Source organism: Scleropages formosus, chromosome 6 (genome assembly GCF_900964775.1).
Source record: "Scleropages formosus chromosome 6, fSclFor1.1, whole genome shotgun sequence".
Classification (NCBI taxonomy): Eukaryota; Metazoa; Chordata; class Actinopteri; order Osteoglossiformes; family Osteoglossidae; genus Scleropages; species Scleropages formosus.
In genome coordinates this window covers 8,420,595-8,444,422 of record NC_041811.1, presented here as the reverse complement: position 1 = coordinate 8,444,422, position 23,828 = coordinate 8,420,595, and the positions used below count along the sequence as shown (strand labels likewise).

General features: G+C 42.2%; 1 protein-coding gene across 4 annotated transcripts; it reads right to left on the bottom strand.

The window, feature by feature from the left end:
- Positions 1 to 8,204: 8,204 nt before the first annotated feature.
- Positions 8,205 to 23,539, bottom strand: LOC108922584 (TNF receptor-associated factor 2). Of its 4 annotated transcripts, none has more exons than XM_018732802.2 (11): positions 23,272 to 23,539; positions 21,001 to 21,214; positions 18,014 to 18,092; positions 17,577 to 17,675; positions 17,049 to 17,210; positions 16,870 to 16,944; positions 16,395 to 16,469; positions 14,782 to 15,285; positions 10,913 to 11,090; positions 10,508 to 10,656; positions 8,205 to 9,408 (listed from the first exon to the last, which is right to left on the bottom strand). In XM_018732802.2, exons 2-11 carry the CDS (start codon positions 21,186 to 21,188, stop codon positions 9,190 to 9,192), a joined length of 1,728 nt encoding a protein of 575 aa, XP_018588318.1. In that variant the 5' UTR covers positions 21,189 to 21,214; positions 23,272 to 23,539; the 3' UTR covers positions 8,205 to 9,189. The 4 variants fall into 4 exon arrangements, with proteins under 4 accessions (XP_018588318.1, XP_018588319.1, XP_018588320.1 ...); XM_018732803.2 differs by having other exon boundaries at positions 21,001 to 21,211; XM_018732804.2 differs by having other exon boundaries at positions 9,293 to 9,408; positions 10,450 to 10,656.
- Between the last annotated feature and the right edge of the window lie 289 nt (positions 23,540 to 23,828).

Genomic DNA, 23,828 nt, shown 5'->3' with positions numbered 1-23,828 from the left:
CAGGCAGAGGTCAAACTGGAAGAGGCAAGGAGCAGCATACAGTCACAAACACACATAGGGCAGAAGTCTCTAGATGATTCTGCAACAGCACCTGACACCGATTGGGCACCTGATGACAATCGGAGTGCTCAGCTTTAAAAAAAACCCTCTTCAGGCTCTTTGTGCTTCTCAAATCTCATCGAGACAACTGTCCCCCTTTGTGTCTATGTCCTGGGCTTCTTCGGTCCTGTTCTTTGCTCCCCGGCTTCGTCTGTGGATCTTCACTCCCACTCTGACTGCCAGTTGACCGACTCTTTGCCTATCCCCTGGGTTTTAGCTAAATGGTCCTGCACTTGAGTCCAGCTTGGGTTTGACCAGGTCCTGCTCTCCGGTGGGTCGGGGGTTCGAGTCCCGCTTAGGGTGCCTTGTGATGGACTCGCATCCCGTCCTGGGTGTGTCCCCTCCCCCTTCAGCCTTATGCCCTGTGTTGCCGGGTTAGGCTCCGGCTCCCCGCGACCCTGCATAGGATAAGTGGTTTCGGATGATGTGTGTGTGTCAAAGTGAAAACGTTTTTTTTTTTTTGTACAATGTAATTTTGAAAACGTGATTCGTAATTTCTTCTGAATTTAAGATGCAATAACTGTGCATAAGTATTGACCCCTTCAAGTCAACATTTAGTCGAGGCATCTTTGACTACAATTAAAGCCTTGAATCTGCTTGGATAAGTATGAGCTTTAAACATTTTGACACTGCAATTTTTGCCCTCTTCTCAATCTGTCTCAAGCACTCACATCCTTCAATTCAGGGAAATCTAAAATCACAACTGAAATAGAGCATTCCGTTCTTTCAGAAAGAAAGAAAGCCACATACATGTACCCATCAGTTTAATTATTTAAATAAAAGCAGTGTAAATGTATGCCTACTAGGATTAGTAACCTGAAAGCTGCAAGTTCAAGCCCTGTAGGTGCGTAGAAAGGCTGAACTAGACACCCTATAAAATATAGTTCTGATGCCACAAGACAAATCTAGAACTGACTGCACGGAAAAGTTCAATTCAGCCATATTTTTTGCAAAGTTTTCAGGCAACAATCCAAGAAACCTCCTGTGAGTATAGCTATTTCATGAAAATCAGTTGATCTGCATACCAGTTTCTGTCTTGCTTGTCAGACTTAATTACAGTCCAGCCTCCATATTTCCCCACACCAGTGGTCTAAAACTGCTTTTCTTATATTTCCACCCAAGGGTGAACATTTTGTCCAAGTTCTTAACATTTCCATAAGTTGTGCATATGGTATAACTGAAAGCCTACCAATAATAACACCTGCAAAAAGTTATATACAAGTCTAAATAGAAGGCGTATCAGTTATTATAAATATGTGCATTTATTCCTATTTGCATTCTGTCCTAAAAAGCTTCATAATGTGTTTGACAGCCAAAGAGTAGAAATATGGAGATACTGTTCCCTAGAATGTGCCGTATGTGTAGCAGCAGTTCATCAGCTGTGTTGCCTCCTCCAAGTCTTCCCGTAGCCTTTACGTACGTCTGGCCCAGCAGCATTCAAACCAGAAAACCATACAAGCCCTTTCCGCTCACCAACAGATCAACTACTTGTAACAATTGTGCAGCTCATTTACAGAGCCCATGTCTTGCTTTTGATTCACCCCTTGAAAGGTAACCCATCATACCTGTAATATGATAACAAGATCCTGGATTTGTAAGCATAGTCTGGAAGCTTTGGTCAAGTCCAGGGTAAAAAAATTCCATACTAAGGCTACCAGAGTCTTCCAGATTTTCCAGTTAACTCAAAAATATTTAATTTAGCAATAAAATTTAATGATGATTAGATCAGCAGTAATTTAGAATCACATTTCAGGTAGTCTGAAAACCATTTAAGATCTAAATTTATTCAGTGGATGCTTCTCTCAAAAACTACGTACAAAGTTAAGCTACCTACATTGTTTTACCCATGTGAGTACCTAGGTAATTTTAAGAGGAGCAATTTTAGGGGAAGTACCTCGCTCAAGGGTTCCATGGCAGGAGATTGGATTCATAGCTGGGTCCTTTAAGTTCAAGGCAACTGCTCCAAACACAACGCCACCTGCTGTCACAACACCAAGATTCAGCATTTGTACCAGGAAAATCATTTCCTCATTTATTACCAAAAACTTAGCACTGGCAATGCTCGTCTATGTTGTGATTGGCTTTAGCCCAGTAAAAAATTGAATTACTCCTAAACATCTCCTACACAGCTGAAAATGACTGCTTGGGACCCATCTATTGCTTGATTTATTGATATAAAGGGATTCTGAAGACTGAATTAATTTCCAGCAGAACTATTCTATTGTCGAACTTATTTGAATAAGACCAGAATAATACAAGATGTGTTCATAGTGATTGCTTTGAGTCTTAAAGTCCATATTCCATCCACAAGGTTCTGGAAGCAAAGAAGACATTGTACTCCTCCTTCACACCTTTGCTACAGAAATTTTGGGGTGGGGCTGGGGAATAATCTATAGGTGCTGACTGGTAAAAAAAATGTACATATCCCAGACTGAGCTGTACATCAGTTATTAATATTATTAATGTTGTCAATATTATTACTGCTGTTATTTCATCTCTGAAATTAAAGTTGAACTGCTAAGCATTGGGCAGTGGTGAAAGAGTCATAGCCATGCCTTTCAAACTAATATACTATGCAAAGTATTTATTTTTGATTACTAAATGGTGCAAAATCCTAATCTGGACTCAGAGGTACTAAAAGCTGTTAGAAGGTACCTACCAGGTCTCAAGGCCAGAAGCGCTGCTTTCAGCATATTCCTCAGGAAGGAATTTCAATAAATATCAGTAAGGTGATACAAAGTGAGTTACTCTGCATCTGCTAAGTCAACAAATAATATCTCTGGAAAATATTTGGGCCACTGAAGGTAATTATTTTTGTAGCCCCAGACTTACTATGATTTATGGTTAACCTGAGACAGCTGGTCTCCTGTGGTGGCCTGATAAATCAGAGCACTTCTCTCAGCTCAGAGAAAAAGAGAACAGAAATGTGTCCAAATTCACGTTTTTAATGAGATGATTTGCTGCAGAAGTTTCCATTCGCTAAATGTTTCTTGGGGAGGTTTACTGGGCACACTGTGTGAAAAAGTACGTTGTTTTTACAAATTAAACCCGGTCTCGGAACTGCCACTCTGAGAGTTGTGGCAATGTGCAAAACTCATTTGTGAGCTTATGACGGCATTTCTTGTATTCTCCCGATGATATGTGGTGACGAAAGGGTGAAAGTTCACGTTATTTTAGGACCATAACTTCTAGTCAGTTTTTATTGCACCCATCATAAAAAATCATCTCCGGAATGTTCATCCAAATAGTGACCCCAAATTTCTCATGGATAATAAGACAGACACCTCCCTTACTAATTTCTGCAACCCTTTGCTTTTATTTATATTATGTCAGTATACATAATATTGGTTATATTCTATACTTTATTGTATTTGCATGAGGGTGACATAACCCAAAAACCTCAATTTTGTCTTTACATTGCTGTGTCTCGGTTGTCTTGTCACAAAGGGAAAAAAAAGTTAATGTGCCAAACAAAACAAAACAAACCGTAAAAATGTGTTAAAGGGCCACATTATAAATACTGAATATAGTTTCAATGTCTGCATTATGTACTTTAGTTTAAGCTTATTCATGCCTCATTATTCAAACTCTGGAACGAGAAACTGGAATTAACTTTTTATAAGTAAACATTTTAATAGTGGAAAACAGTGTCATTTATATTTTTTTCATTTAGCTGACACTTTTCTCCAAAGCAGCTTACAATTATTTACCCATTTACACAGCTGAGTAATTTTATTGAAGAATTTTAGGGTAAGTACCTTACTTAAGGGTACTACACGTCAAGATGGGAATCGAACCTACAGCCTTTTGGTGCAAAATGTACAACATTAACCACTACGCCAGCAGCTGTCCCACTAGGTTTATTCCCTTAACTCGTATTTTGGCTTGACGTTGATTTCATGGTGTCTTAAAACTGCAATTACATCCATTCATACAGCTTTTTAATTTTTCCCATATTATACCCAAAACTATATTCTTACTCCACCAAGTTTGGGTAAGTACCTTAGTCAAGGGTGCTACAGCAGGATAAGATTTCAAACCCAGGACCTTTACTTTGCAAGGTAACAGCTCTGCTACTAAAGTATCTGCCAGTATAACTGTTGTTCAAAAACTGTTTACTAGACTACCGAGGAACCAAAAAATGAGGGTCGTTCTTCCTTCAAGCAGAAAAAACCACAAATTTGTAATATTTTAAGTTTTGATTTTAGTAAGCGCATTCAAAATGGTGTAAAATCAATGAAAATGAAAGATTACGAGTCTTACTGCCAGCTGGGCAATGCTCTTTTTCACATAGTAGAAGTAATCCACAGTCAAAAAATATGTCCAATATATATATATCCATATCATAATTATGCCAGAATGCCTCAAAGAATAGACACTCAGATTTTCCATCCTGGCTGAAAAAATGTAAATCAGCATTGTGAACTGAAAGAAAGTGCCGGAAACTGCAGGATGCTGACAGACATCCGTTGCAGGTTGTTAGTTATGTTATAGTTTAATTTAACTATAACAATTTATTTCTGTGGTGACGCTCACATTGGCATGGTGTAAAAGAAAGGAGGAAAGTAAAATAAAGCACACTGCTCTGCATCATGTTCTCCAGTGTGTTTCTTTCACTTCACCAATTTAATATATGTAAATACATTTTAATGCGGTGGTGCTCGTCAAATCTGGGTTTCAAGCATTAGTCAGTGCTTCCACCTTTCTGAACAAACTGTGTTAGTCCATGAGAAGGGAGGGTTTACACACCTTAAAAAAATGTGGAAATGAAATAAAATTTAAACCAAAATGATAGTTTGAGAAGGATTAAATGCATATCCAATCTTGTTTTTAATGCAGGGGTAATTGTGCCATTAAACAACATAATCAGAAATATTATGGTTACAGTCTTGTGTAAAAATCTTTTGTTTAAACAGTGAGATGTTTCAGACAAGAGAGTCTGTTGTTGTTGCTTATTTAAATCCCGTTTCTTTGTTTAAAAAAAAAAGGGGGGGGGGGGGGGTCTGAGTCATAACGTGTCTGGTTGGTTAATGGCAAGACTTCATCTTTAGCTTTTGACCTCCACGCAGTGATTCAATGTCCAGCCAGTTTTTGTGGAATTTGCATAGTCTCCCTGTGGGTTTCCCCTGGGTGCTCTGGTTTCCTCTCACTGTCCAAAGATGCGTTTCAAGTGAACTAGGGTCTCTAAACTGCCCACTTTCAGTGTGTTACTTTGCTCCAGTGTACAGATGGGTGAATGACTAAAGGGTATTTACTGTAACATCTACACTGTAAATCACCTTGCACAAAGGTGTCAGTTAAATACTACGTAGAAATCACCGCACATTGAGGAAAAGTATCTGCTAAACAAATAAATGTAAAATGCAAGTTAGTCCATGAGTGAACATTTTGCTGACCCTCCTCAAGGGAGAATAAAACTATCAACTCTGATTCTTACATAAATCCAAAATGCTCCACCCCGGCAAACTACAGTTGCATGTCAGTTGTTTGCTTACATGTGTCAACAAACAGTCAAACATTATTTCATATAAAACCAGCAGGGGCTTCAGGGGTCATAAAAACATAGGTCTATCATCAGAAGCATTTTATTAAAGCACAGTCACAAAGAACGCTTCTTAACAACTGCACACAATAAACCCTCAATAATCTCAGCCACCCATGTATTAATCATAATAATCACCCTGTATGGCCTATACAGCACCATCCAACAACAATAATGTTCAGATACATACAGAAGTCATTTCTCACTATTAAAAACCGCACAATTATACTTCTTTGTTATTCTAATCATATTACAAAATGTCTCTGTACAAAGAAAATTAGAGCAGTACAATCACTGGATCTGTGGGACAGTTACTTGAAGTGTACTTAAAAAACCTTTATCACAACAGTACAATCACAACTGTTTATAGCTCTTGGGTATTGATATGCACCCACACATATGTGCACACATATCTATATACTGTACTTAGGTTTAAAAACTTGTTAAAACCACCTTACTTCTATAATATTATGTAATAGCCCTATGGGGAAAAAAAAAATTACATTCAAGAGTTAAAAAAAGTTTCATATCAGAACTGTTTTGTTTCCAAAAAAGTTTTGATGAACATTTAAAAATATACAGCTTCATTAACAAACAAGAAAATGAGCGGATAACAATAAATAAAAAATAATAAACAATAAATAAATCTAAAGTGACTCCATGTTTAGTGGGACTTTTAATTTAACTGTTCTAATGATGTAAATATCCATGCATATCATGACCACTGAACAGAAATCAGTGCCTGGGCAACTAATACACTCCACTGCAGAATTACGAAAATTACATATTTCAATAGCTTTATACTGTGGAGTTCAGGATATGGTACTGCATTCAAAATTGTGGCACATGTCTGTAGACTGGTATTTTTTAAGGTAAAATAATCTACCTTTGATCATGGAAACACATCTTTGATGTTGTGCTAATAAAAATAAATTACAGCCACACCTGAGAATAATAAATGTAAACTTATATTTAATTTTTCACACATTTCTCATTTTCAGCTGCTTTACAAGACCTTTTACGGTGACATAAAATGTATTAGATACTAAACAAAGAATATTAATTTTAAAATGAATAAACTGAATGCATCTCTATACATGATGCTCTAGGCATAGCGGATATGCATTATGCATATCTTAATATATATGAAATGTAAATACAAGTATCAAAAAACAACTCATTATGGTCCTCATATCTTTCAGAACTAATGACAAAGTACAGTTAATTTGGAAAACATTGTACAAAGCAAGATCATTGTAAAGGATAGTTTTCCTCATTATTTGTATAATAATAATAATAATCATAATAAGATAACATTTTTAAAAAACTGGACTATCACTACGCTCAAACTTTAGGTTTCTGTTCATAAAAGGATTTATTTCAACAGAAAGTCATCTGCTGACTATTCAATCACATCTTCCACTGATCAAAAATGCGAATTAATTCTTTGCAACTTGTAAACGGAAAAACAGGCAATGGAGAAAAAAAAATCGAGTCATTACAAACATACACGAACGGACATTAATAAGAAACAGGTTAAAGCAGTTACATTCAAATTTTTTAAAAGAACATGAAGTAACGTGCACAAGTCTAGCTTCTTTGTATTTCATTTTATTCCACACTTGTGAAAGTCAGTTTTAGAGAAGATAAGGCAAAGATAAGCACAACACACTCAGGCCCAGTAAACACAAAGCAATTGGCACTAGATGTTTCCTAGGGGAGCTGTAAAAAACCATCAACGTGTCATGAGCCCTATACACAACACACACACACACACCTCGTAAGTATCTCACACTCTTCTTCCCCCCATGTCATCCAATTTAGCAATCAATTACTTGTAATTTGGTTGCGCACATGATTGAGTCCTTACATCTCCCTTCCAAACATGATAACCACAGCAGCTCAGGTGAGATGAAAACAGACACACACCTTCTCCATGTCAGCCACCCTAAGAACACAGGCCAGCTGCTGCTCCCTAGGCCTCCATGGGAGCCACAAAAGGCTAATATGGCACTATGAAGATTTGAACCTGTGTCCCACTGTAGGGCACACAGCTATTCACAACTGGGAAGGCTTGTTCTATGTACCCTGACAAACACAACTATGAACGGAACTATGAACAGATCTCGATAAGCCAGTTTGTAACTCCAAAATCTGTTTTATCACTAAGTCAAAATCAACAAAAAACTTAAATGTCCCTTCATTGATTTATGGGTTAGGTTTTCTAGGTAGGGTTAGTGCCGCTGAGTTGAATTTAACTCATGGTGAACAGTTGCGTAGTTTTCACAGCAGGAGAGGGTGTAGAAGTGGTCTTTGGAGTGTGGGAAGAAGCCCAGAGGAACATGGGTCAAATTTGACTCTGGGTCCTCTAAAAACCTTCAATATAGCTATGAGCAATACAAAATATAAAGCTATAATAACTATAAAAAACTTTAAGAGGTTTTATGTTTATATTGTGTATTTTTCATGTCTACTTTTATATTTTAATTAACTTTGAGCTACATTGAAACTCATTTAAAATGACCAAAAAATAAAATGTCATCTCCACAAGACACTATTCAATGCTGATTGTTCACTGATTCATTCCATAAACACGTACAATGTTCATCACCTTGTTATTGATCACCAGCACTCAGGAACACCAGACACAAGCTGGAAAGTGAAAGTAAGTCGAATTAAAGCAATCCAACATTCCGACTGTGTTGGGGTGCATTACTGCCACCTATTGGCTCAGCATGGAAACACGGGTCATATTCAATCTGCTGCAAATACAAACTTTAGAAAAAAGGCAAGTTAAAAAAATGCAATTAAATCTAAACAAGGAAACTAGAAAATTTTCATAACGTCAAAAATTCGTAACTGTCATTTGTAACAAGGGGAGCTGGCGTACAAAGCATGTGGACGACAGGCGTTTCTATTACCAAATTTCAATGAAATAATACATATTTCTCTGGAAAAGCTCAGCTACATCCTCCTCTTGGCAATGTTTGCATCACAGGTGGTCCTCGACTTATGACGGTTCTCTTCTGACAAACTCAGCGTAAGTTGAGTTCACCGTAAGTCGTAAATCCCATGCAAAACACAGTGGCTGATAGACACACCGAGCATGCACAGCTGATGATATTGTACAGCAGACAAAGTGGTCGTCACTAGAAATTATGACCAAACATCAGGACATAAAAATAATATAACAAGGTTGACGGAACCACTGTCATTAAATCTGGATTGTCATATGACACATACGTCATAAGTCAAGGACTGTTTGTATATGCTTAGTAATTTTGCCCAGACTCATTATTCATAGTGGCTATAAAATGCCACCTACTGGCTCTACCAAAGGACAACAATAGCACCCAAATGAGTTCCAGTCTGGCCAGCTGAGCCCAAACGCAGCCTCTTAGCAGAATTACACAACACTGCACAGCAATGGGGACAACACACACACACATCCTCGCAGGGTCCAGCACCAGGCTCAGCGTCTGCGGAGCGAAGGAGAAACGAGGAGCAGCATTGACAATGTGGGGCAGAGCAGAGTCGGGGAGGAGGCACTACAGGCCCGTCAGGTCCACGATGGCCTTGATGAAGATGGTGTCGTCTCGAATGTAGTTGTTCTTGGCCTCCAGCTTGGCCAGGGGGCAGAAGAGCGGACAGCCGCTGGCGATGTTCATCTCACTGACAGGCCGCTGGAAGGAGCTGGAGCTCACGTCGGGCCGGAAGGCATCGATGATATGCTCACGGTTACTCTGGTCCAGCAACATTAGTGTCACCTGGGCACCGGTTTGGTTTGCCAAAGAAACAGCAAAAAAATGTGATCTCAGCACAATTTCCACTCTTTGAAGTGCTGAGATGTTTCAGACACACCGAGATGTTGACTGGTCAAGCTTGTAATATCTGGCAATCTGAGCAGCCAAAATCTATTTACATTTATTTATGACCAGACTAATGGGGGGAGCAGGGCTTCGGTCATGCAATTAACCAGTCATTCCAATGTTTCAGAAACATTTTTTTTTTTTTTCTCATTTTGACAGATTGAAGTGATTTTTTTGTAACAATTCTGGTTTTATTATTGCCAATTTACTAACCACTCGGAAGGACCACTTACTCGAACATGGGTCAGCATTTACCACACTCCCTTACCATACCTCCATTTGTAATAAAATTAAAGTTTTTTTTACTTATTTTACTCCTTTTCGATTTTATATGCAGGCGTTTATGAAAAGCATGCTGGCAAAACCAGTGTTACTAGGCTAAGTAACTGTACTTTGTGAACTGCACGTCTATCTCTTTGTTGATTAAAGGAATTTTTTGTGAAAATGAAAAAAATTACCGAATAATAAATGAATAACTGGAATGCAACTTAACGAAAATATTTTTTATGTCATTAAAACATTTAAGCAAAACAGTCACTTCAAATCTATTGGTATTTTAATGATTTAGGATTTTTTTCTAGTTTTTTGAAAATTCTGGAAAATACATTTGAAAATAATGTTAAGGTGCACTGGACTCGAGCCTTATGTCATCTTAAATTCTCTGGTATAATTTAGATCTAAGATAATTACTCTGCTTATCAGTATAACTCATTCAGCCTTCAGTTAAATTAATGGCTATGATTCCTTTCACATGATTAATTATGGACAGATTGGTGATGCAGTAGGTTCTTTCGGCTGTAGGTTGGGACTTGGGTTTGGCTCCTGCTCAGTCTGCATAGAGTTGACATGTTCTCTCCATGTTTGCGTGGCTTTCCTCCCGCAAATCAAAGATGTGTGCAGAAGGATACAGTGGTAAACCACTTCTGTACGATCTCTTACCGTGAAAAGCACTGTTGAATTTTGACTCGATGACACATAACCCCCCGCAGCCCCTCACCTTCTGGTTGAAGGGCCACTTCAGCAGGCCGTCGCTCGGACCCCTCATCACCACAAAGAAGAGAGAGAGGTGAGTTCCACGTCCTGTCCCGTCGCCATTCAGGTAGATCCTCAGACACATCTTGTAGCCGTACTTGCTGGTGTAGAAAGCTGCCAAAGAGACACGGAGTGACTTTTAAATGTCTTCTTAATATCATGGAACATATTTTCATTTATATCATTTGAAGACAGAGGAGGTGGGATTCAAGGGGCAAGTCTGGTGAATTGATCAGCGGATTAAATCATATGAAGGACTAAACCAGAAGACCATCCATCAGTTACACTGAATTACACATCATCTCAGTGCCCTGCTCAAGGATACAAAGGTAGCATCCCTGGGATTTGACTCAGCCGCCCCTCAGGTTACCTGGGGAGAACATGGCAGGAGCCCTGCCAGCAATGGCATCCTGCCTCTTCTTTGTGAAGTCGGAGATCCTCCAGATGAAGACGCCGTCAAAGGTGGTGGCCGATATCTCGCGCAGCCTCCCCTCCATCTCTGCAATGGTCAGGTCCTTCAGGCCCACTGTCCGCTCCAGCTGGCGCACCTGAGACACACGCAAACGTGTGCGCGCGCACACACACACATTACACCTAGGGTGCCCTACATGTTCTCCTCTCTCATCAAGCATGATAGGAACTCATGTTTTGGCAAAGAGAGGACAAACAGCATACTAAATACAGGTGCCAATATTTTCAGAGTAAAAATGACTTGTGTCACATACATTTTTCCTCCAAAAATCACAATTTAAAAATACAGTTTTGTCATTATTTGTAATTCTTGCCCTAACAGTGGACATTGGTGTTTATTTAGAGCCGTTGCCTGATTTATGAAGGTCAACAACTTTGACACATTTCATTTGTGTATCCTCTAATCTTTCCAATGTTCATGATGACTAAGGGCATGTGACCTGTGTGCCATACCCCAGTGAAACAGGAAATCACGAATGACCACTTAAGACAGACCCAGTCGTGCTTAAAAAATCAATTGGAATGTAATTCAATATCAGTTTGTGCATAACAACTTCAAGGAGTAGCAATAATTGTGACACATCTGCTTTTCAGAATTTTTCTTTATTATTGTCCTTTCTTTCAGTAATTACACCTTGGTAAAAGGTTAGATTTTTATGATACTTTGAGACAAAGTTGATGACCAACACTGCCTTTTTTGCTCGTCTTTACCAAGGGTGTCAATTAATTTGGAAAGAAACAGCAAAACAGATCGGGGCTTTGGCATGGCGGAAGGGCTTGCGTGAGCTAGGGATCTCCAAAGCTATGTCATTGGGAGCAGTATGCTCCTTGTAGGGCCTCCCAAGGTGAACAGGTCTGGAGTGAAGATCCAGACTAACACGATCCGAAAAACCCCTATGGAAAATGGGAACAAAAGAACGTTTACCCGGCCCAGAATAGGGTCACTGGGACCTACCCCTGGAGCCAGGCCTAGGGGTAGTGTTCCTAGGCGAGTGCCCGGTGGCCAGACAGCCCACGTAACCCGCCCGGGCTCAGCCCGAAAAGGCATCGTGGGGGGACCATGTCGGCCCACCACCTGCAAGGTCCAACATGGGGGTTGGGTGCAATGTGTACCAGGAGGCGGTAGGGGGCAGGGTGGCGCATGGCGGCACATGGCTTTGCAGCCCCTCGTGACAGAAACTGGCTCTTGGTACGTGGAATGTTACCTCACTGGGGGGGAAGGAGCTGGAACTGGTGCAGGAGGTTGAGAAATACCAACGAGATATAGTTGGGCTCACCTCCACTCACAGTGTTGGCTCTGGAACCAAACTTCTAGATAGGCGGTGGTCCCTCTCCTACTCAGGAGTTGCATGGGTGAGAGGCGCCGGGCGGGTGTGGGGATACTCACAAGCCCCCGGCTGGCTGCCATACAGTTGGAGTTTGTCCCAGTGGACGAGAGGGTCGCCTCAATGCGACTTAGGGTTGCAGAGAGGAAAACTTTGACTGTTGTGTGTGCTTATGCACCAAATAGCAGTTCAGAGTATTCAGCCTTCTTGGAGAGGGTGGGTGGGGTTCTGGACAGGGCCCCACCTACAGACTCCATAGTTCTGCTGGGGGATTTCAGCACTCACGTTGGTAATAAGTGGGAAATCTGGCGGGGGGTGATTGGGAAGAACGGCTTGCCCGATCTGAACCCGAATGGTGAAATGTTATTGGACTTCTGTGCTAGTCACGGTTTGTTCATAACAAACGCCATGTTCAAACACAAGGATGCTCATAAGTGTACTTGGTACCAGAGCTCCTTGGGCCAAAGGTCAATGATCGACTTTGTAGTTGTTTCATCTGAATTGAGGCTACATGTTCTGGACACTCGGGTGAAGAGAGGTGCTGAGCTGTCAACCGATCGCCATCTGGTGGTGAGTTGGATCAGGTGGTGGGGAAAACTGATGGACAGACCACGTAGGCCCAGGTGTTTAATGAGGGTGTGCTGGGAACGACTGTCGGAGGACCTTGTCCAGAATGATTTTAACTCACACCTCCGGGAGAGCTTATCCCATGTCCCGGAGGAGGTAGGGGACATGGAGTCTGAATGGACCCTGTTCAAAACCTCCATTGTGGAAACAGCCAGGCACAGCTGTGGCCAAAAGCTTGTTGGTGCCAGCCAGGGCGGCAACCCAAGAACCCGCTGGTGGACACCGGTGGTGAGGGAAGCCGTCAAGCTGAAGAAGGAGGCCTTTAGGGCCTGGTTGGCTCTGGGGATTCCTGACTCAGCAGACAGGTACTGGCAGGCGAAAAAGGCAGCAGCGGCTGCGGTTGCAGAAGCAAAATCCAGGGCATGGGAGGAGTTTGGAGAGGCCATGGAAAACGATTATCGGTCTGCTTCAAAAAGGTTCTGAAGAACCATCCGGCAGCTCAGAAGTAGCCGGAGGAGTTTCGCTCAGGCTGTGTTCAGCAGGAGCGGAGAGACTCTGACCTCTGATGAGGATATTGTTAGGAGGTGGAAGGAGCACTTTGAAGAACTCTTAAACCCAAGTGATATGCCTCCCTTATAGGAGTCAGGGCGTGAAGCTTTCAGGCTGTCAGAGACCATTTCCCTGGTGGAAGTCACTGAGGTAGTTGGTAAGCTCCACAGTGGCAAAGCACCAGGGGTGGATGAGATCCGTCCAGAAATGCTTAAGGCCCTGGATGTTGCAGGGCTGTCATGGTTGACACGCCTCTGCAATGTTGCATGGACCTCAGGGACAGTGCCTTTGGATTGGCAAACTGGGGTGGTAGTCCCTATCTTTAAGAAAGGGGACCGGAGAGTGTGTGCTAACTATCGGGGCATCACACTTCTCAGCCTCCCTGGGTAAGTCTATGCCAGGGTGCTGGATATGAGGCTCAGACTGAAGAGGAACAATGCGGATTCCGCCCTGGCCGTGGAACAGTGGACCAGCTTTTTACCCTCTAACAGATAATTGAAGGGGCATGGGAGTTCGCTAATCTAGTCTACATGTGCTTTGTGGACTTGGAGAAGGCCTATGACCGTGTTCCCCGGCAAATTCTGTGGGAGGTGCTTAGGGAGAATGGGGTACTCCCTACTGTGGGTCATTCAGTCTCTGTACATATGGAGCGAAGGCTGTGTCCGCATACTCAGCATTAAATCAAGCCTGTTCAATGTTGGTGTTGGACTCCGCAAAGGTTGTGCCTTGTCTCCACTCCTGTTTGTGGTTTTCATGGACAGGATATCAAGGCACAGTCGAGGCCAGGAGGGCATTCTGTGTGGAAGTCGGAAGGTGACGAGGCCCCGGGGTCAACCCAGGACCCGCTGGAGGGATTATATCTCACAGTTGGCCTGGGAACGGCTGGGGATCCCCCAGGCTAAACTGGAGGAAGTTGCAGAGGACAGGGGCAGCTGGGCCTCTCTGCTCTGCCTGTTGCCACCACGACCCTACTAGGACAAGCGGGATGGAAGATGGATGGATGGATGAACAGCAAAACAAACTAACATACACATACACACACAGACAAGGAACGAACCACACACATAGATGTAAATACTGCGTGAGTTACAGGATGCTTAGCTGTGTGATGGACTATCCATCTCAGGAGAGAACTGACTAAATTGTGTGTACCATGTTAAGACTATGTGCTTGACTTCATATGTAGCCTCTGAATGAGGACCTTTCACTGGCCCTCACTGGCCCCAGATGCCAGGGCATGAGGCACCAGGCCTTATCTCCTAACCACCAACCCCCCAGCCCCAGGGCACCAGGCACCGGTCACCACACCCCCAGGATTGAGCCACACCTTGTTGCTGAGCGTCTCCACCTTGTCCTGGTCCAGCCGGTGCTGGCGGACATTGGCCTCCAAGGTGGTGGCGGCACGCTCCACCTCACGGTTCAACACACACACCACGTTCTCAAAAGTGGATGCCTTCAGTTCCAGCTCCTGGCACCGGCGGCCCAGCTCAGCCACCTTAGCCTTCTCACTCTGCAGCTGCAGCTCTAGGGCAGCGCCGGCGGCGCTGGGCAGTGGTGTGAAGGACGTGGGCAGTGTGGGCGGAGGTGGCGGCGGTGGGGGGGCTGCGCAGGGACCTGGAGCAGGGGCCCCCATCGGGCCTAGCTGGCCCACCTTGACCTCGAGGTCACGCAGAGACTGGTGCAGCTCGTGGATCTTACGGCTGGCCAGCTCCAGGCTTTGGGGCTGCATGCCCTCCAGGTTCACCTTGAGGCCCATGATGTAGTGCAGCAAGAGGTTGAGGTGCTCGTAGGAGCAGGCGCGCTCATGCTCATGGATCTTCTCCTTCTCCACCTTCAGCAGCATCGGAAAGTGCCAAGGAATCACGTACCAAACAAGGCGTGTGCATAGCAAAGCAGGCTGACCGAGCTCTTTCACTACCAACAAGCACCTATGCAGATTTAAAGTTAAATACATCAAATTTCAAGATTAAAAAAAAAGTCTTTGTGGTTTTTAAAATAGATAATATTGTATAATAAATACTGGCTCCTCATATTTCGGTTACAAATGTTCTAATAGACAAACATATCAGATCATTTATTAATTTCGAACTGTACTACCTTCTACTTCCAAAAATGTATTTTTGCCATGAAGCAAAAGCAACCCGTATTCACACCAAGTTCATAGGTGGGAGTAAAAACAACCTAAACAAAGTAAGAACATGGAATCGGTTTTAACTCGAATCACTTCCACAGACTGTCACTGATCAATAACAAGAGTTCTGCACATTAACGAGATGAATCTATTAAAAATCAACAGCAAACAGTAATTTGCGGAGACAACATTTCTATTCCAGTCATTTTTAATTAGTTTTACTTCAGCTCAAGGTTAATAAATATATTACCATTAGAAGTATTAATTATAGCTATGGGATTTTTAAAGAACCTAAAACGTCGAAATCAAAGGGGCGTTTGTACTATTATGGGGGTGTGGTGGCGCAGCAGGTTTGGCCTGTGCCTGCTCTCTGGTGGGTCTGGGGTTCGAGCCCCACTTGAGGTGCCTTGTGATGGACTGGCGTCCTGTCCTGGGTATGTCCCCTCCCCATCCAGCCTTCTGCTCTGTGATGCTGGGTTAAATTCTGGTTTGCCACGACCCCGCTTGGGACAAGCGGTTTTAGACAATGTGTGTGTGTGTACTACTAAGTGTCTACTGATGGTTATTTATAGTTAAAGTGGCTTTGACCATGCATACAATTTAAGTTACAAACAGATGTCTGGTTTTGATTGTGTTCATAAGTTGAGGAGCCAGCATTCCACAAACAGCTACTGGGATTGTTCAGATGCTTGGACAATAATGGTAGTTTTGTGGTACCACAAAATATCTCAGTAACAAGAATAATAACAATAATATTCAACATATACGCATAAGACTACTTACAGTAGGTCTGCGGGAGGTCTACTTACAGACATATCACACCCGACAACATGGAACCTGCATGGAGTCCTGAATTTACTGCAGAATTTAATATGATCCATGTACTGTAAAAAACAACATACATTTTACTCAGATTAAGCAAATCAGCTTTTTCAACACACTGCAAAACTGTGGACGAGAGACTGCAGCAATGAGAAAGTTCAGGAACTGAACCAAAAAAGTTGTGGATTCCAATTCCACCAGCCTTTAGCAAGTTAATTAATCCTTAGTACAGTTCATCCGGGAAATATATATATTTTTTTTAGAGCAACAGACACTACTGGCCCTCATATTCCAGGGATGGACTGTAATTGTATTGCTTTTAAGGGCTCAAAAAGCCCATTTGCACTTCAACAAATCACCTTTCTTCTACATGGCCCACGAAAATGAGAACTAACTATATAGACCATGCGCTGGAGTAATCTGGGCTTGAACATAAACTCATACTCAGTACTCGATACCCACCTTCTCTCTGGGAATTTTCTTTTTTGCGCAACCCTCGCAGATCATTGGGTACTTTGGACAGATCTCATCATGAGCCTAGAAATCCACATTATTCCATTAATAATAATAATAATAATAATAATAATAATAATAATAACAATAATAATAATATATTTTTCCAGCTCATCCAATCTCCTCACCTTAATGTTTTTAAAGTGGAATGGCTCCTTGCAGTACTTGCAGTTGAGCGTCCTCTCCGGACATTCGCGCTCATTGTGCCTCTCCTGCTCATTAAGCCGTATGTGCTCCTTGCAGGAAGGGCACTGGATGATCGCGAACTCGCACTTGGTCTCGTGGGCCGACTACAGAGGGGCACGGGTTTCAGCAATCAGAACATGCCCCACGTGTCATAGAGTCTGTGCTGTGTGTTCAAACAAGACTTTAAGGTTACTGTAGTAAGCAGATTGTGTTGTGGTTAGAGCTGCTGGAGCCGAAGGTCGCAGGGTCACATCCCACCTCCAACTGTAGTAACTGTAGGATTCGAACCCAGCTCCTTTGATTACAAAGCACCAGCACTACCCAAGACACTACCTGCTGCTTCGAATGTACAGTATCTATCTGCAAAACTTGTATAAACACACACAAAAAATTTCCAAGAGCCCTTAAACAAAGCTTTCTGCCATGCAACATGATCTGGCATGACAATAAGGTAACAAGCCTTACTGTACCTCGTATTCTTTAATACTGCCCTTCCACGTACAGCCTTCGTTTCGGCAAACGGCAGCCAGGCCCTCAACCTCCCTCCGAGCAGCATTGTCCGGGAAGGCCTATGAAGGCAACGAGGAATATGAAAAGTTACATACATATTTAAAGAGATACAGACGCTAAATAGGCACTACCGAAATGAAACATGGTTAAGGACATGTTACCATAGTATCTTTTATGGTGTTGAGAATTCCATCCAGAGTGGACAGCAAGAATTATAATCATAATCATAAAAAAATAGCGATGAAACCGTATTAATGTTTGCAACCTCACTTCCAGGTTTACTTCAATAACCATATTTTTTCTGTATTTTCTACACATATGTTAGTCTGTGTAGTTTACGCTATTATTACGGTCAAAACTTCAGAGATGATAAACACAACACAACACAGACACTTACACAGCCCTGCTGTAGAATAGATGTTGGCTCCTCAAATATGTCTTCTTTGATGCAGGCACTGCATTTTTGTGGCCCGGAACTGTGAGGACAAAACGGGGAATGTATGATTTCACATTTTTATAGAAAAGCTCACTGAGCGTATATAATAAGAAACACGCAGGCAGTTATACGCCTGCTGTGCTCATCACACGAAAATATAAATAAGCAGCTCAAAAAACAATTTGTCTTCATGCTTCTGCGGAAGAATTCAGTGAGCTGATTCTTGTAACGTCACAAGTCCAACGACAGATTTTTCCTTTTCAATACATTTCGTAGTATAATATTCCCATACTCCTGTATGTAAATGTATGGATGGAAATGCCACTGAGTATAATTTGATAAAATTCGATGCAAACACGACAAGAAACACTGAAACTCCACACGCTCCTGGGCTGGATTCCAACCCCATGCGCATCAAGCAGCTCAGAAGCTGTATGATACTGGCTTAAACCTGCTGCAAATGCACGTTTCTTTCGCCCATAAGTAAAACCTAGCGGTCTGGATTAACCTGAGTGGTATTTCTGTAAAAATCTCAGATCAACGTCTAACGCATTTTAAAAAAAAAACTATTTTGTTTTTTGTATTAACTTCGATAGATATTAAAACATTTCAGATAACTGAAAAGAATATGTTCACAGCTGAAGACAAATTCATCCATAAATAAATAAATGTAAATGTAAATACAGGCAGTCCTCAGATCGTTCCTCGGTCTCTCTTTAAGTCGGATTTTGACATCGGAACAGTTAGGGATGGCGGGTATCTAACGTCAAATGTTTGTCTTAGTATATCGTGTACCTTTCCATGCGTAAAAAACAGTAAAGAAACACTAGGATACACTGACACATCTTTAACATAAACAATGCAGTAATAATAATAAAACGTAATGATGTAATGACAATACTAATAATAAATGTTACTACAGCATTTATAATACAGAGAGAAGGAGAGAGAGTGTGTGTGTGTAGGTATAAAAAACATTAAACAAACTTTAATGTTCGCTTTTCCAACGTTCGTTGGTGTTTCACCTTTTCCGATTATTCCAACTTTAGTTTCAGTTGTGATCATTTTCGTGTGTATTACTGTATTTCGCTTTACCTTTTTTGTACATTAAAGCCAAATACACACACACACACGAGACAAGTTAACAGCAACGTTGTCCGTGTCATACTGAGCGGGCAGGAAACTGAGTCTGAGGTTTGTGTGTTTGTGTGTGTGTGTGTGGACCCAAATGGCGGCATCTTTATTGTCGGTGCACAAGGGAGCAGGCGAGATTCGTGGTCGGGGATGCGCAAACGTAGGTCTTGGGGAGAATCCAATGTCGGAGTCGATGCAAGTGTCGGGAACCGTCGACTTCAGGAGCGGGAATGAGGGATTGAGGAGGAAGAGGGACTGGAAAGACAGTGTAATGATGACGTATTATGGTGGAGACTAAGGGGTTGCTCCTCCCCTCCGTCCTCTCTCCCGCGCGCGCGCAGGCTGATATACTTGGCTGTGTAGCCGTTTTGTGCCTCGCACGTTTTGGAGTTTACTTTAACGTTGTTTATTTTATCGTAAAGACAGCTGTGTGAAATATGTCATCCATAGTTGCCTACAAGATATTAAAAAGAAGAGCTTCCTTTTTTCCGTGTCCGTCTGGGTTTATATAATTATACGCCTTTCTGGAATCCACGTGAGGATCTGGGCTAACTCATTAGCTAGATCGTTACAACGGTCGCCGGTTCACTCGAGAGAGAGAGAGCAGGAGAGACGGGTTTCTCAAATGAGATTCCGCAAGCAGGGTGTGCGGGTTCAGCAGCTTCTTTACACTCCGCTGCTCTGATTTCGGGAAGATGCGGATGTTTGGGGCGAAGTCATGGGCGTGATACTGATAGTCCGACTGAAAAGAACAAAGTCTTTGTTGTCCTACCTCGGGCTCACGAGCCAACAAACCGCTGAATATGCGCAATGTTTTGATGCACGTCACAAAGTGGCACCCATTTCTTATTAGAACCATTGTATGTAATTCGAATTTTTAATATATTAGGCTTAATTATGAAGTTGTCATCTTATTTTTACTTAAGGGTGACAAAAAAATTAACTTCCGATCAGGAAGGGGGTGGTTCGTAACTACGGGTTGTATGTAAGTCGGACGTTCGTAACCTGGGGACTGCCTGTATATGCAAAGTTACTCTTCTTCTTGACACTTTTCCACTCTATTATCTTTATGGTTAACAGTAACTCTTTTTGGAGCAAAAGCACAAGCACACAAGAACGTGTACTGTAAACACTGTTGAAATAAGCTGAATTAAGGTAGGGAAAGAATTTAGTGTAGAGCTGGTAGTTTTGGACCTAAAGGTTGCAGGTTCAAATCCCACTTCCAGCTGTAGTACCCTTGAGCAAGGTACTTACTCAACCCTGAATGCTGCTCCAGTAAAAATGATGCAGCTGCAAAAATAGGTAAATATTTACAAGTAACTTAACATTACAAGTCACTTTGGAGAAAAGCTTCAGCTAAATGAATAAATGTCATGTAAGGGGATCCCACAGTCCTGTTTCGGTGCTCTTTATCTATTGATCTGCAGGGTAAACACGGGTCGAGTCATTTCTTCAACACACAGAAATGAAAGTAAATAGTAAACAGAACAGGCAAATTTATATTAAATAAAGTACATAATTAGAGGGGAAAAAAATCATACCTTTGGAAATGCGTAACTCCGCCATTTATAATTCAAGGATCAACAGTAAATTTTCACACAGCTTACAGGGTGCAATAAATACACTAATAAGTATTGAACGGATGAAAGAACGACACTTTATTCAATATTAATTTATTATCTAAAGATGAACCTACATTGGGTCCATAGTTAAACACAAAGCATACTGTTGATATACAGAATATAGGCAGTAACCCTGGTACTGGTTGCATTACAAGTGCCAGCAAGTGTGGCTATACAGGCCTAACCACTTACCTCACGGTCCTGTTGAAACAGTACGAACAGAACCGGTGACCACACTGGGCTTGAAAGGGTCGCCGCAAAATGTTCTGGCAGCAGTTGCACAAGTGTTTCTCCTCAATTTTGTTGGCCAGAATGTCCTTGGGAAATCCAGGTTTGGTACCTTCCAGGATGGATGTGGGCGACAGGTCCTGGGTAGTCATCGTTCCCCATGAACACCCTCGATCTACTGAGAGCACAAACAAAATGTGGCACATAAACACACACAATCTGAAGCCGCTTGTCCCAAGCAGGGTCGCGACAAACCAGAGCCTAACCCGGAAACAGGGAGAGGGGGAGGGGACACACCCAGGACGGGACGCCAGCCCATCACAAGGTACTCCAAGCAGGACTCGAACCCCAGACCCACCAGAGAGAGGGATCCGGCCAAACCCACCGCGCCCCCGTGCCCCCGGCACATATCAAGACCCACACAAATCAAGACTTGCATTCTTCAGGCTTTGGATGAGGATATACAGTGCTGCCTGAAAGTATGCGAATCCCTTGTCTGTCTTGTTTTACCACAGTAGAGTTATTTAATGAGAATCAGTGTTTCTCGTGTGACATAATAGGTGTGTGATGACCAATTCCATATGTTGCTTTAGAGGAAATCGCGTGTGTGGCAGGAACACGCAAGCAGTGCGGGTGCAAAAATAAGCAAACTCCAAGTGGCATTCGCTAAAGCAAGTCGGCAAAAAGGAATCGGGTGCTTAAATCGATCATTTATACATTTTATACATTTATTTTAAGGGTTAAGATGCAGATTTTTAACATTTCATCCAAGAATGCTCACCATCCCTACAGGCTTTTCATACTTTGAAGCAGCACTGTACACATACTGAGAGAAACTAACAGAGAGACTAGGAAAGACAGCCATTCCTCACACAATGGGATTCATCTGTTCTGAGATTTCACTCTGCTGAATTCTTATTGTGAGGGGGTTGAAGTAGCACTGTTTCTCGTGGGGGAAAATCAGATCCTGATTTAAAAATATGTGCCATAAAATTAATTAAAAAAATCAAAAATAAAAAGAATTTTCAAGCATGATAATAACACCAGTACAGGTGGTCCCTGATTTACAGTGGAGTTATGTTCCGTGAAACCCATCATAAGTTGAAAATGCATTTAATACACCTAATACACAACTCTGAGTGCACATTTGCCTGCATCACTGACAATGATGCTGACAGTAGTCACCCACATCACTGACAAGGGTGCTGACCGTAGCTATCCGTATCACTGACAATGATGGTGACTGTAGTTACCCACATCACTGACAATGATGCTCACCATAGTTATCCATATCACTGACAACGATGCTGACCGTAGTTACCCACATCAACGTGATGCTCACCAAAGTTACCAAAATTACTGACAATGATGGTGACCATAGTTATCCACATCACTGACAATGGATGCTCACTATAGTTACCAAAATTATTGACAATGATGGTGACCATAGTTACCCATACCACTGATAATGATGCTCACTATAGTTACCAACATTACTGACAATGATGTTCACTATAGCTACCCACATCACTGACAATGATGCTCACTATAGCTACTCACATCATTGACAATGATGATGACTGTAGTTACCAACATCCCTGACAATGATGCTCAATAGTTACCCACATCACTGACAATGATGCTCACTACAGTTACTCACATCACTGACGATGCTGACAGTAGTTACCAACATTACTGACAATGATGCTCAGTATAGCTACCCACATCACGGACAATGATGCTGACCGTATTTACCCGCATCAGTGACAATCACAATGACACCTGATCCTGATGGGCGCCACTGTCACTGCTCTGACTGTCAGTATGTACATGTGTCACAGAGTACAGTATGAATGCGGGACACAGCGGGAGGAGAAGGGCCTCGGACCCATTTCTTTTGTTCATGATGCTGTGTTTTCAGCAGAGGCTTCACTCGGACGGGGAGATGATGCTGGTCCCGCTTTTTAGCGTATCAACGCACAGCCGATATATTTTATTAACACTACCAGCCTTCCCTATGTTTTCTATGGTGGTAAATTTTTGAATGTAAATCATGAATTGTCGGCACGCCCCAGCGCAGTCCGATCGCACAGATTCACACACACACACACACACAGCGCTCATGAATCCGACAGCTGCGGTGACGGGAAATCAGAGCCGCGCACCTCCAACGCCAGGCTGTCGCGGTGTAAGTTACCCCGCTGGAAAGATGTGTATATAATAAGAGCGACTTACGTGCCGCGTCGGTCGGGGTGCTCAGGAGCAGAGCCACAAGCTGACGCCCCTCACGCCGCACTCACTCATCCCCAGGCAGGCCGGCTCAGTCGGGCACGCGCACTGATCGCAGGGCCAATAATAATAAATAAAACGTAACGCAGTCATTTCAGAGGCAACATGTTAGACTGATGCACAGGCGTAAAGATACACGGGGCCGAGCGGAGCTATGCTTCATTTTCCGACGTCGGTCTTTCCCCACAACATGATGATGCTGCTCTCAGCTTGGCTTTCAGTGGTCAGATGACTCCGGATGACGACGTGCACACACACCTGTTCGGGGGGGAGTCTGAATAACTGTGCGCGTCGCTGATGTGCTCCATCCAGGAATTAAATAATAATAATAATTATTATTATTTTTCTTTTTATTATTTTTCTTTTCTTAATAATAAAACAATAATAATAATTAATAATTAATAAATTGTTAAATGATTAATAATTTTATTAATAAGAAGAGAAATAATAATAATAATGATAATAAGAAAAATGTATTATTACTATTATTTTTATTATTATTA